This window comes from Pelobates fuscus, chromosome 5 (assembly GCF_036172605.1).
Source record: "Pelobates fuscus isolate aPelFus1 chromosome 5, aPelFus1.pri, whole genome shotgun sequence".
NCBI lineage: Eukaryota > Metazoa > Chordata > Amphibia > Anura > Pelobatidae > Pelobates > Pelobates fuscus.
Genome location: NC_086321.1, coordinates 320,893,068 through 320,905,251, shown reverse-complemented (window position 1 = coordinate 320,905,251; position 12,184 = coordinate 320,893,068). Strand labels below are relative to the sequence as shown.

Sequence of the window (12,184 nt, the reverse complement as noted above, 5' to 3'; positions counted from 1 at the left end):
AGAACAAATGTATCAAGTGGATCAAATGATATATTAGTATTCTAAAGAGGCAATGCCAGGCAAACTGGTGAAAAGTAGTGATGTCGCGAACATAACATTTTCTTTCTTATCTCTTGTCTTCAAACTAAAAGCTAAAATGTAGACTTTTTTTCAGGAAGTATGTAGGGAGAATGTGTTAGTCACAGCCAGGGGAGGTGTGACTAGGACTGCATTGACAAAGTGATTTAAATTCTAAGTGGCAGAGAATTCAGCAGAGACACTGTAGGGGCTTGATCTATACAACAAACCATTTCAGTAACCTAAAGTTGTTTAAGAATATTCCTTTAAAGATTTGACTCGTTATATCATAATTAAGCTCAGAAATAAAGAGGAGAAATAGTAACATTGTTTCTCCTCTTCTCTGTGTGAGTTCTCTCATTAAAGGGGAACTGTCACTTCTCTGGAACTTACAGCACCGTCAGATTCAAAGGAATGAACTTACAACAATGATTGACAAAGCGTTAACATGGAGGCACAAAGGTGCAGGATAAAGAGATATTAATTTCTACATTTAATTTAATTTTACTCCTTACAAATACTTATTTATTAAATAATAAATGAACATAATATTACAAATCCTGGGAAATGGCAGTTCCTCTTTAAATTACAATTCTGCTTTAAGTCAAACAAAAACTGACCTTTCCATGTCCCTAAAAATACAACACTGTCTAATAGTTAGCTGCTGATTTGTGGTTTCTTTAGTTTCCAAAGGTCTAGCTGTGATACACCAGCTTGCAAATTGTATTTTGGCATAACTTTGCCAAGAAGGCCATAAAAATAAATTATCTGGCTCCCATGTAATATTTCTTTATACTCAATGTACAAATTATCCAGTGTCTCCAAAAATCGTCTTACGATTTAGTAAATAGAACATGCATATCAGTGTAATAACAATTACAAATGGAATTTCCAGCACATACATGAAATGGTTCTGAATAAAAATACATTTTAACAAATGTAGCATATGTTTAAATGAATTACTTATTAGATTGTAAATGTAGTTTAATGAAAGATGATAAGTGCTGAATGTAATTGTGTTTTTTGTTGTTGGTTTTTTTAAAATAGCAATGTCCCAAAAATCCAAATGCTATAGACTAGTGTTTCTTATTTTTATTTATTTTCTTAACCATGGAGTGAAATTAACGTTATTATTCAATTGTAAAATTAGCACCCTGACCGACTGTTCAATTGTAATATAATATATAACATTTGTTGGGAAAGGGATTGCTCCTAAAATGAACCATTGATTGTGATCGGTTGTCTGGGAACTCATAATGATGACGTGAAAATTAGAGATGTGTGTATCAAGTAATCTTTTGGACATATGTTGAGTGACATATGTTGAGTATATGAGTGCTCCAGTAGAATGGTAGTTTGTGGAGGAGCTAGAAAAAGTTTTGAAATTGAAGGCAGTAGTAGCCCCAGTTGTGATAGGAGCACTTGGGGCTGTAACCGCAATGTTGGGGCAGTGGCTTCAGCATATTCCAGGTTTGACATTTGAGATGTATTGCTGTAAAGCTTAGCTAAATATCTTATTTTTATTTTTACCTAAAATTGACAATTCTCTGTTGAATTTCTGATCATTTTCCATTTAGTGAATAATTTGTTTTTTTATCCTAAATCTGAAATTCTATATTCACAACTGCCTAAAAAGAGAGCAAATTATTAGCAGCACAAAACAGTAGGGAAAAAAATCCCCTAAACTGTGCTACCTGTAAAAATAGAAAGAGGATCCAAACACAAAAAAACTGTAATACTTAAAGCAATTACCTAGTAATTTGGGTAACCACAAATCCCAGGACCAGAGCTCACTGGACAAAGACGTAAATGCCTAGATAAACAAGCAATAGCTGTCTCAATAGTAGCAATAAACAAACAGTAAACATAGCAGAAAATAGCAACAACAAAAAAAAGACATAAAATAAAAGATTTAAAAAGTGTTCCAAATAAAGGTGCAGGTTCAATTCAGGATTTATTCTTCTATTTTTGTATTGATTTATTTTTCTATTGTTGCAGTGCATTTCTATATATTGATCATATTACATACATTGAGCTTATTCCTGCTAGGGAATTGGTTAATTTATTAGAAGTAATTATGAAATTGGGAGATTTTTAAATCCAGCATCATTTTTTATTGTTGTCTGTACCTGTAGATATGCTAAGCATCACTATGATTCTTAGCATATCCATATGAGTGACTGCCACTAGAGGTGTTACTAGGCGGCAATGTAAACACTACTTTTCCCCTAAAAATGTAGTGTTTACAGTGCTCAGCCTCCAGAACAAGGTATAGATACCAGAACCACTACATTAAGCTGCGGTGATTCTGCTGACTATAGTGTCCCTTTAAGCTCTCCTCCCAAAAACATCCAAAACTCAGCAATATAAAAAAACATTTCTAAAGAGGGGTAATGGTGATAACACTCTCCACCACCTTAGTGTTTCAGAACACTTACAAATATATACTGTACAAAGAGCCCTTTTAAATGGATGAGGATAACACTGTGGAGCCGTTATCTGCAGTTTAAACAGTACAGGTTCACTTTAAGGTGTAGTAGTGATGTAGCTCAGTTTAGCACTCCTTATTAGAGACCAACGTTCTTAGTCTAAAACTGTGCAATAAGTATGCAATACATATAAGTGTGTAATTACACCCCTGCACAAAATGACAGAGGTTTCTGTATGAACAGCACACATGCTGAGCGCTTGCACCATGACCATTTCATGGTGGTTGGAGTAACCCTTTCAGCAGCAACCTCACTAAATACATTGTTTGCATATGTCTATAGAGCATTGAGTGCACATTAGGGATTTTTTTAGTACCCATTAATTTTCTTTTCGTTACAAAAAGCAATAGTGTATCGATGGAGAGTAGCAGTTAAAGAACATAGGCCTCAGAAAATCTCTACAACACAATTAAACATTTTTTGGATAAACTTTTAAAATGATTTAATAAATGAAGGGATACTACTATACTTAAAGGGACACTAGAGGTATCAAAACAACTTTTGTTTACTGAAGCAGTTTTGGTGTATAGATCGAGCCTCTGCATTCTCCTGCTCAAATATCTCCCATTTACGAGTTAAATCACTTTGTTTATGCAGCCCTAGTGATTATTGGAATATCTTATTTTATGTCTTCATTTTTGTTGCTATTATCTGCTATTTTTGTTGTTTGTTTATTGCTACTATTGGGACTGCTATTTTGTGTTTATTGGAGCTTTTACTTGTTTGTCCAGTAAGCTGTCCTCATGGACTTGTGAGGTTTTTTTTGATTACTGAAATGTTAAATGATTGTTTACATATGAAGGAGCTTGCATGTCTGTGTCCCTACAGAATGTGTGCCAAACATGTATCATACAAAGGGATTTTGAATGAAGACGTCAGCATTGAAATAAATTCAGTTCTTTAAAAATATAAGTAGCAGAAACAAGTGTTCTCATCAAGAAAGAATTTGAAGAATGCCATTTCTATAATGTCCATCAGAAAAAGTTATTTTGGAGGGTATCGGGCGAAAGGAGCTTCTTCGTTCATACCATTCTGTAGCACAAAACAAAACAAAAACAGCATTATATTGACAGTGTTTGAACCACAATGCATTGGTTTAATTTTATATATATACAGTCATAGAAAAAATAAAGTAAATCCTCTTTGAATTCTATAGTTTTACATACCAGAACATAATAACAATCATCTGTTCCTTGGCAGGTCTTAAAATCAGATAAATACAACCTCAGATGAACAACATGACATATTACATGTCATATTACACTGTGTCATGATATATTTAACAAAAATAAAGCCAAAATGGAGAAGCCATGTGTGAAAAACTAAGAACAACTTATGATTCAATGGCTTGTAGAACCAACTTTAGCAGCAATAACTTGAAGAAATAATTTTCTGTATGACTTTACCAGTCTCTCACATTGTTGTTGAATAATTTTGACCCACTCTTCTTTACAATGTTGTTTCAGTTCATTGAAGTTTGCTGGTATTTGTTAATGCACAACTCTCTTAATGTCCAGCTACAGCATTTCAATCACGTTGTTGTCTGGACTTTGACTGGGACATTGCAGCATATCGATTGTTTTTCTTTTCAGCCATTCTGTTGTAGCTTTGCTGGTGTGCTTGTGATTATTGTCTTGTTGCATGACGCATTATTGGCCAAGCTTGAGCTGTCAGACAGATGGCCTCAACATTTGACTCTAAAATACTTTGGTATAGAGAGGACTTAATGACTGCAAAGTTCCCAGGTCCTGTATCTGCAAAACAAAATCTGCCCAAATCTTTACCCCTCCACCCTTGACAGCTCCTGGCGTTTGTGCTAATATGCTGTGTTTGGTTTTCACCAAGCATGGTGCTGTGCAGTATGGCCAAATATCTCCAATTTGGTCTCGTCCATCCAAAGAACATTGTTCCAGAAGTCTTGTGGTTTGTTCAGATGGAACTTTGCCAACATAAGCCATGCTGCTATGTTATTTTTAGAGAAAAGAGGCTTTCTCCTGGCAAGTTTTCCAAATAAACCACACTTGTTCAATATTTTTCTGATTGTACTGTGATGGACTTTTAACATGCTAACTGAGGCCTGTAGAATCTGAGATGTAACTACTAGGTTTTTAGTAATTTCTCTGAGCATTGCACAGTCTGACCTCTGGGTGAATTTGCTGGAATGTCCACTTCTGGGTAGATGGGCAACTGTTTTGAATGTTTTTCACTTTTGAATAATCTTTCCCTACTGTAGAATGATGGGCATTAAATTGTTTGTAAATGGCCTTATAACCCTTCCCCCCGTTTGATGGGCAGCAACAATTACTTCTCTAAGATCATTGCTGATGTCTTTCCTCCTTGGCATTGTGTTAACACACACACGAATGCTCCAGACCAGCAAACTGGTAAAGCTTTGGCTTTTATAAAGGTGGTCACACTTGCTGATGATCAATTAGTCAAGGGTATTCGATTAGCAGCCTTATTTCGTATGAAGCAGTAAGGGTGCATTTACTTTTTCACACATGACTTCTCCATTTTGCTTTATTTATTACAAAGATGGATTATCTTTCTATTTTCCCTTAACTTGGTTATTTACGAAAGTGAGAAGTCAAAGTGAATTCAAAGATAATTTCAAATTTAAGGCCAATGTAGCCAAACTGTAAGCAAAACTGACTTAGGGAATGTGTCCAGCTTGGCTATTTTGACCTTAAATTTAAAATTCACTTTAAATTCTCACTTTAGTAAGTAACCCTGTGAATGTCTCCTCATTCTGACTCATTTGTCTAAATGTCTCTCCGGTCCATCTGTGTTCCCTAAATCTCTCCCCAGTCTCTTTCTGTTTCTTAAATGTCTTCCCAATCTCCCCGACATTTTTCCACTAAATGTCATGGCCTATCTTACGCTAGTTGGAAGGAGGTAAAGGGAATGGACCGTCTCCACCCCAAATGGGTTGGACTTACCCAGAAAGGGGGTAGGTCTGGCCAAATTACTGGCAGGTCAGCTTGGCACGACTGCCTGCCAGAATGCCTGACAATCATCTAAGGACATCCCACTGTTTCAGTACTCTCTACATGGTCCTATTGCCCTGAACATAGTACAAGAGTGTTTAATCTTGAGCTATGCTTGTTGGAGATAGCTTCCTGTGTCCCCAAAAGTGGTAATGGCGCCACAAGACCTGAAATTCAGGACTGTCTAGCCAGAATCTGGATGGTTGGAAGGCCTGGAATTTAGATGTAAACTTTATCCAACTCTTCTATTTTGGTCTAAATATTGCAAGGCATTTTTTTCAACTCACTGTTTAATGAATAGATAATAAAGACTCAGAAAAATAAAAGAAAAAAGAAAATGGCAGGAGACACTGACAGACTTAACTAAAGTAAGTTTGTTGGGAATTCACTTTTTTCAGATTCTGATATTTTGGCTTTAAATGAGAAATTCACTAGTTAAATAAAAATAGCTTAACAAAAAAAAAAAAATCTTACATCAGCTTCTTAAGTTACCCAACCTAAAATGAAATAGACCTTTGAGTTTACAGACTGGTACTTGACTAGAGTGATAGCTGGACAACCCCCATAGTTCTATAACAAAAAAAATCAAAGAAACAGGACTCCACAAGCTGGTTGTCCCTTATGTGGCACGAAACTCAAGCCTGAATACCGAAACACATTAGAGAGTATATTTAGTTTAGGTTCGTTTATTCTTAGGTTGTATTGTTTTGTTTTTCTTATTTTCTTCTATGTCTTGTATACGTTATTCATATAAAATGTCACGCACAATGTAGTACCTACAATATCAAACTTGCTATGCGCAATGCACCAATTATAACTACCTGACTTATGGATGTCATCGATACATGGCAATAAAAACATTTGAAACGAAATTAGAAATTTACTTTGAATTCCCGAAGGCTCCCATTATAATTATAATATCCCGGTAAGAGTAAAACGAGACGAGCTGGAGAGAATCAGTGGAGTAGCGTAAGCAGAGAAAAGCATGCACTTAGAGACTTTAAGCAAGTAGGAAAAGAAACAGAGGAAGACTGGGAATGAAAACAGATGAGAGAGAGAGAGGACACACCATTTATTACATTTACATTTGTTAATCCAAGTGTAAATATTGGACGGCATACTCCTATAGGGCTACACCTGCTCCCCCACCTGTTCATTGTAAATATTACATGCAGTGATCATTCTCTCCTAACTGATCCTACATCTTTAATTACTATTCAGGTTAATGAATGATTTCACTTATAAAAAAAAAAGTTATTTTTGTACCATTGGAACTTCATTTAGCTTTTCAAACTCTGGCTCTTTTTTCTGGCACAGTTTAACGGCAAAGACTACCATAGTAATGCAGACTATAGATACGAAAATGCAAATCACGGCCACCAAACCAGGGTTGTCAGACAGGCCCTTTGATGCCTGGGTTTCTGAAATCAAATAAAAAAATATTCAGAATTGCTACAATAAGATGCAAGCTACACATATCACTATATAGCGTAACGTTACCTTCTGTATTTGTACCATTTACTGGACTGCTTGTCTTGGAACCTGTAAGTCGAAATTTAAAACTATATTGTTACTGGTGAAGCAGTTCAAGACATTGTACACTACCACCACCTAGTGTTTGTAAGTAATTACTGCAGAGATAAAATGGATAAATATATTCAAAACATCTCTGTTAGAACAATAATTTCCAAATGGTGATATTGCTTTGGAAAAGCTGTAAGAATGCAGCAACATTGCAATGCCATGAATGATGATTTATAATAAGGCTGCTAAGGGAGAGGTATAGTGACCCTAACAATTTAAAGTGAACGAGAAAGAGAGATAGAGGCATATGAGCATAGTTATCTTTAGATTCAATAATTAAATAAATTGATCACTTTGGTTAGAGCAGTTTGTTCCTAAATGTTAAAGGGACACTATAGTCACCCAGACCACTTCAGCTCAATGATGTGGTCTGGGTGCCAGGTCCCTCAGGTTTTAACCCTTCACATGTAGACATAACAGTTTCAGAGAAACTGCTATGTTTACATTTGGGGTTAATCCAGCCTCTAGTGGCTGTCTTCTGGACAGCCACTAGAGGCGCATCTGCGACACTAGAGGCGAATTGCGCCTCCATCTCGCAGAGCGTCCATAGGAAAGTATTGAGAAATGCTTTCCTATGGACACTTTGAATGCGCGCATGACCTTAGATGGGGGAGCTGACGTCGGACGGGGAGGAGAGGTCACCAGCGCCGAGGGAGCCCGGCGCTGGATTAAGGTAAGTGGCTGAAGGGGTTTTAACCCCTTCAGCACCACTGGAGGGGAACCCTGAGGATGGGGGCACCCTCAGGGCACTATAGTGTCAGGAAAACCGCTTTGTTTTCCTGACACTATAGTGATCATAAAGTTCATACAAAATATTTTGCTATGTATTATTGTATACACCCCTTCTTACTCAACTCATGATGTGTGACTCTGTTTTCTTCCTTATTTCTTATGTATACTGCCTGCAGTGAGAGGACCTCAGCAATCTGTATTGATGTCCCTTCTATCCACATTTTATTGCCTCCTGAGCATCTAATAACTTCATTTAGCTTCCACAACATATGTACTCTGATAACAAATACATTAAGGCCACTACGGCCTTAATTTAATAAGCTTTACAAATGATTCGATAGTGTTGCAAAAACTTTGCAAATAATGTGTCTACAATTATTTCCATAGTCTTTAATGATGACTTCTTTAGATAAATCATTTAGTACGTTTGTATAATAGTATTGCATTATTTGGAAAGCTTATTAAATCAAGGCCTATGTCTCTTGTTTCTCTTGTTCTGTTTTGGATCTGATCTCCAAATACAACTAAGTGGACATCTGTCCCTTCTTGAAACTTATAAAGAGTTTTTTCGAATTAGAGATGTGCCTGATGTTTCCCTTGCAAACTCATTGGTTTGGTACCATTTTTGACTTTGCCCTCTCTTCTACATACTTACCAACTATTGCATCCAGTGAATTGGGCATCGGTCGGTGGGAAGTAAAGGGAGTTGGTCAGTGACACGATAGTGTCACTTGCTTTGCCCCAAAATACGCAGACCCACCCAGAAAGGGAATGGGTCTGCTCTAATCACTGGTAGGTGCATTCACGCCAGGCTGCCTGACCATCTTTCAGGCACGCCCACTGCCTGTTTCAGGGTCTGCTCTCTTTACTGGCAGGGTCCTAGTTCCCCAAACATAGCTCAAGAGCATCTAACATTAAAAAAGGCTGATAAACGTGCTTCTGAAGCACAACAGTTGATCTGTTTATTGAGTGCTGTTGTTAGAATTTCGTCTGGCATTAAATCCATTAAAAATCCATAAATCAGACGAAAGCAGTCAAACATGCACTGTTGACTGGGTTTTGCCAATAATATAGAATCAAGGCCTTCGTGAGCTACTAAATTTCCTTCTATGGACGAGATTTAAATATGTGATAATGTTGCAAGCTATATGTTGTGTACATTGAAGCAAGTAGTATGACTGCTGGGTGCAAGATGGTGAAGTAAAACTGATGTAATCCATAGGTGTGCTTCAAGCAAGACTGCTGATGTGAATTAATTAAAGGTATATGGATGACAGATATATGGGTGTGAGGGAAGATGGTCACTGCAAGGTGCAGGTATGAATTGTGTGCTGTAAACTGAATGCAATACTGGATAGTCATAACACCATACTATATTTCATGTTATGACATGATATTTAACCATCAACAGATTCAACCTACGATACCTGGTGAACTCACTTGTCAAGCGGACATCTCACCTTAGTGGATCTATGCAGAAAATGCAAAATCCTTTAAAGTGACAGTTCTGCTTTAAAACTACACAATAGGATAATGGTCTTAGCATGTCTAGCAATGACATGCTCATTTAATGCAATGGTTTATATAATTGCAACATGGATTTCTTTTTTTTGTTACTATTGTTTTTTATATTATGCTGTTTTAAAATATATTTATTTCATTATTCACATAAATTTTTTTAGTCCACTAAAATGAGTTATATAAGACAATGAAACTGATTTTAACTCTGGCTCAAGGTAGGTGACAGTGAAACATCGGACCACTGGTCTCCAGTTGTGCAATAATTACCCATCATAATACAATATTAGCATAATAAACAATAATAAACAATAATAACATTTTTATTTATTTAATTTAATAAAATTAGTTTTAAGTGCAATTTGAGCAAACCACTACTGCTTTCCTCAGGGTAAGTAGTCAAGCCATTTGTACAGGGTCTGACTACTTTCCAGGTCTGCATGATTCCAATCTCAGCCTTCCATGGAGCCTGAGGCTTCTTCATGAAGGATCTGTTATCTTCTCTGAGTTAAGCCCTGCAATGCAGGAATAGCTCATGGTCTGAGAGCATCAACTGAATGCTCTCAGCCAATGAGCTAAGTACCGCACTGCGGTTGTAAGCTGAGAGCAGAGAGCTTCTGCCTCCAGAAAAGATTGCAACCACTGTTTGGGTCAATACCAGGTAAGATGTGAAACCGCAAATGGTTTGATTACTTAATCTGGGAGAGCACCAGAGCTCTCCTGGAACAATAACCACTACAGCAAACTATAATTGTTATGGTGCTTGGGGAGTTCCTTCAATAATTTGTATATCTTGGGGTTTCTCATCCCTTGATACTTACTGTTAGAGGTATCTGTTAAGCCTGACTGAAGAGTGCTGAATATGGACGGGTGAGGACTTGCTAAAGTGCTTCCACTGGAAATGTTTTGTGTGCTACCTGTAAAGATATTAAATGTATAAAAAATAATAAAGAAGCACACGAATACTTAGTTTATCACTGCCTATTCATAATTTCAGTCTTGTCACATCATATTTAAAAAAATATATATATATATTCTTCTACATTAAACATTTTTTATAACTGAAAAATAAAATTGTGCATTGGAATTGCTCATTTTCATGCAATATCGAGAAATAGAAAATTCTTCAAATTCATCTTTCCTGATGAAACATGGCAACATTTACTTATGGGTTAACTCCTCCCCTCACAGCAGAAGGGACAGAAAGGGTGGAGTCTGACAGCTGAGCGGACCAAATGCATGCTGTGCTGGCTCTCGCATTTGGCACTGACAAACCGAGTAAAATCCCAACATACCGGCAAATCAGAGTGCAGGTGTGCGTGGTCTTAGCAAAAGGAAGTCCCAGCGGTCCTCATGATACCTCACAAGCAACTCTCTGACACCGATAGCCTGACATGGGGATTTGAGGCCTACTTGTGACAGAGCCGGGGAGAGGCAGCCGCTCTCCTCGCTCTCCTCGCTCTCCTCACTCTCCTCACTCTCCTTGCTCTTCAGCTTTCCGTGATACCCTGGAATACCGCTACCACCCCTCCCTGGACTGGTGTGGGTTAGCCCGGTCCCTACTGGTGAGCCCCTCTCGTGGAATTGATAAATTATCTGCAATGCCGGAGACAGCAGCCTACTTGGCAAGATGGCTTCCTCCCTAAGGGGTGCTCCGACACAAGCATACCAACAAAGCAAATGCCTCTCCAAGGGATCAGCTCGTCCAGGTCCAGCCCAGGTCTGTCAGAAAAAAAGATGCGATGAAGCATGCAGAGTCTTGAAAGGGTAGAGGGAGACATGGGGCCGACAGCCTACGCATCAACGCAGACATTCTAACAAGCCACTCCATGGCAGCTACACAAGGCACTCTGGATGGAGTCGCAACTATGTGCGCAAGTCGCGCCAGTTGAGGGTTCCCGCTCAGAGAGGTCGGCCACATGCACCGAAAAGACCAAGAAGCCCTGAGTCGGGTGATGGTACCTACTGAAGCCCTGGCAGAAAGACACAAGAGCACATCGGGACCCATCAATGGCGGAGCCCGTACATGAGGCTAGATGAACTCTTACTATTATGCGTCTAGCCTCCCATCTCTGGGCATCGGCTAAGCACTCCTCAGAAACGCTCACAGTACGCACGCAATGTTAGCAGTACCTACTTAATATGTTGACATTCATGTATTACCAGGCAATCCAGTGGTCACTAACTCTTGTTATATATACATGTAGCTTCTTTTTTCTTTCATGTTTTATAGCTAGGTTTCTTTTAGGCTAACAGTGCTGTCCTGCAAATAATCTATGACACACTCTCATGCTATTTCGATGCTGCCTGTCCTCTTTCTATCTAGTATATTACACAGAATTCTACTTAAATACTAGCCTGTCTCTTACACCTCATGTTATAACACAAACACAGCCAGACTTTAAGCCTGACACATGCCTTCTAGCTTTTCTTCTGACTATAACTAATGCATACTGTCCTACAAAAATTTCTAAAAATGTGCAGTCTCCTGGAATCCACACCATTCTTGAATTATATGTAATTCTTATGCATGCCAATGCTGTTGTGGCAAGGCAAACGTGTACTGTTATATGTGCACACAAAAAAAGAATTTAAAAAAGGGATAGTGTATTGTATCCTCCCTTTAATATTATTATTATCGACATTTATATAGCGCCAACAGATTCCGTGGCGCTTTAAACTATTATGAGAGGGGGGATTTAACAATAAATAGGACAATTACAAGAAAACTTACAGGAACGATAGGTTGAACAGGACCCTGCTCAAACGAGATTACAGTCTATAGTCCCTTATAACCCCCCCTTGTGTATCTTTATT

General features: G+C 37.9%; 1 protein-coding gene across 1 annotated transcript in view; it reads right to left on the bottom strand.

The window, feature by feature from the left end:
- Positions 1 to 2,986: 2,986 nt before the first annotated feature.
- The window catches only part of CIST1 (colon, intestine and stomach enriched 1), an 88,248-nt gene continuing 79,050 nt past the window's right edge, over positions 2,987 to 12,184 (bottom strand). Inside the window, exons 7-10 of the mRNA XM_063455595.1 lie at positions 10,189 to 10,284; positions 7,034 to 7,075; positions 6,800 to 6,954; positions 2,987 to 3,578 (exon numbers count right to left, since the gene is read on the bottom strand). Of these exons, the coding sequence (XP_063311665.1) occupies positions 3,531 to 3,578; positions 6,800 to 6,954; positions 7,034 to 7,075; positions 10,189 to 10,284 (341 nt within the window). The 3' untranslated portion in view covers positions 2,987 to 3,530. The remainder of the gene's footprint in view (positions 3,579 to 6,799; positions 6,955 to 7,033; positions 7,076 to 10,188; positions 10,285 to 12,184) is intronic.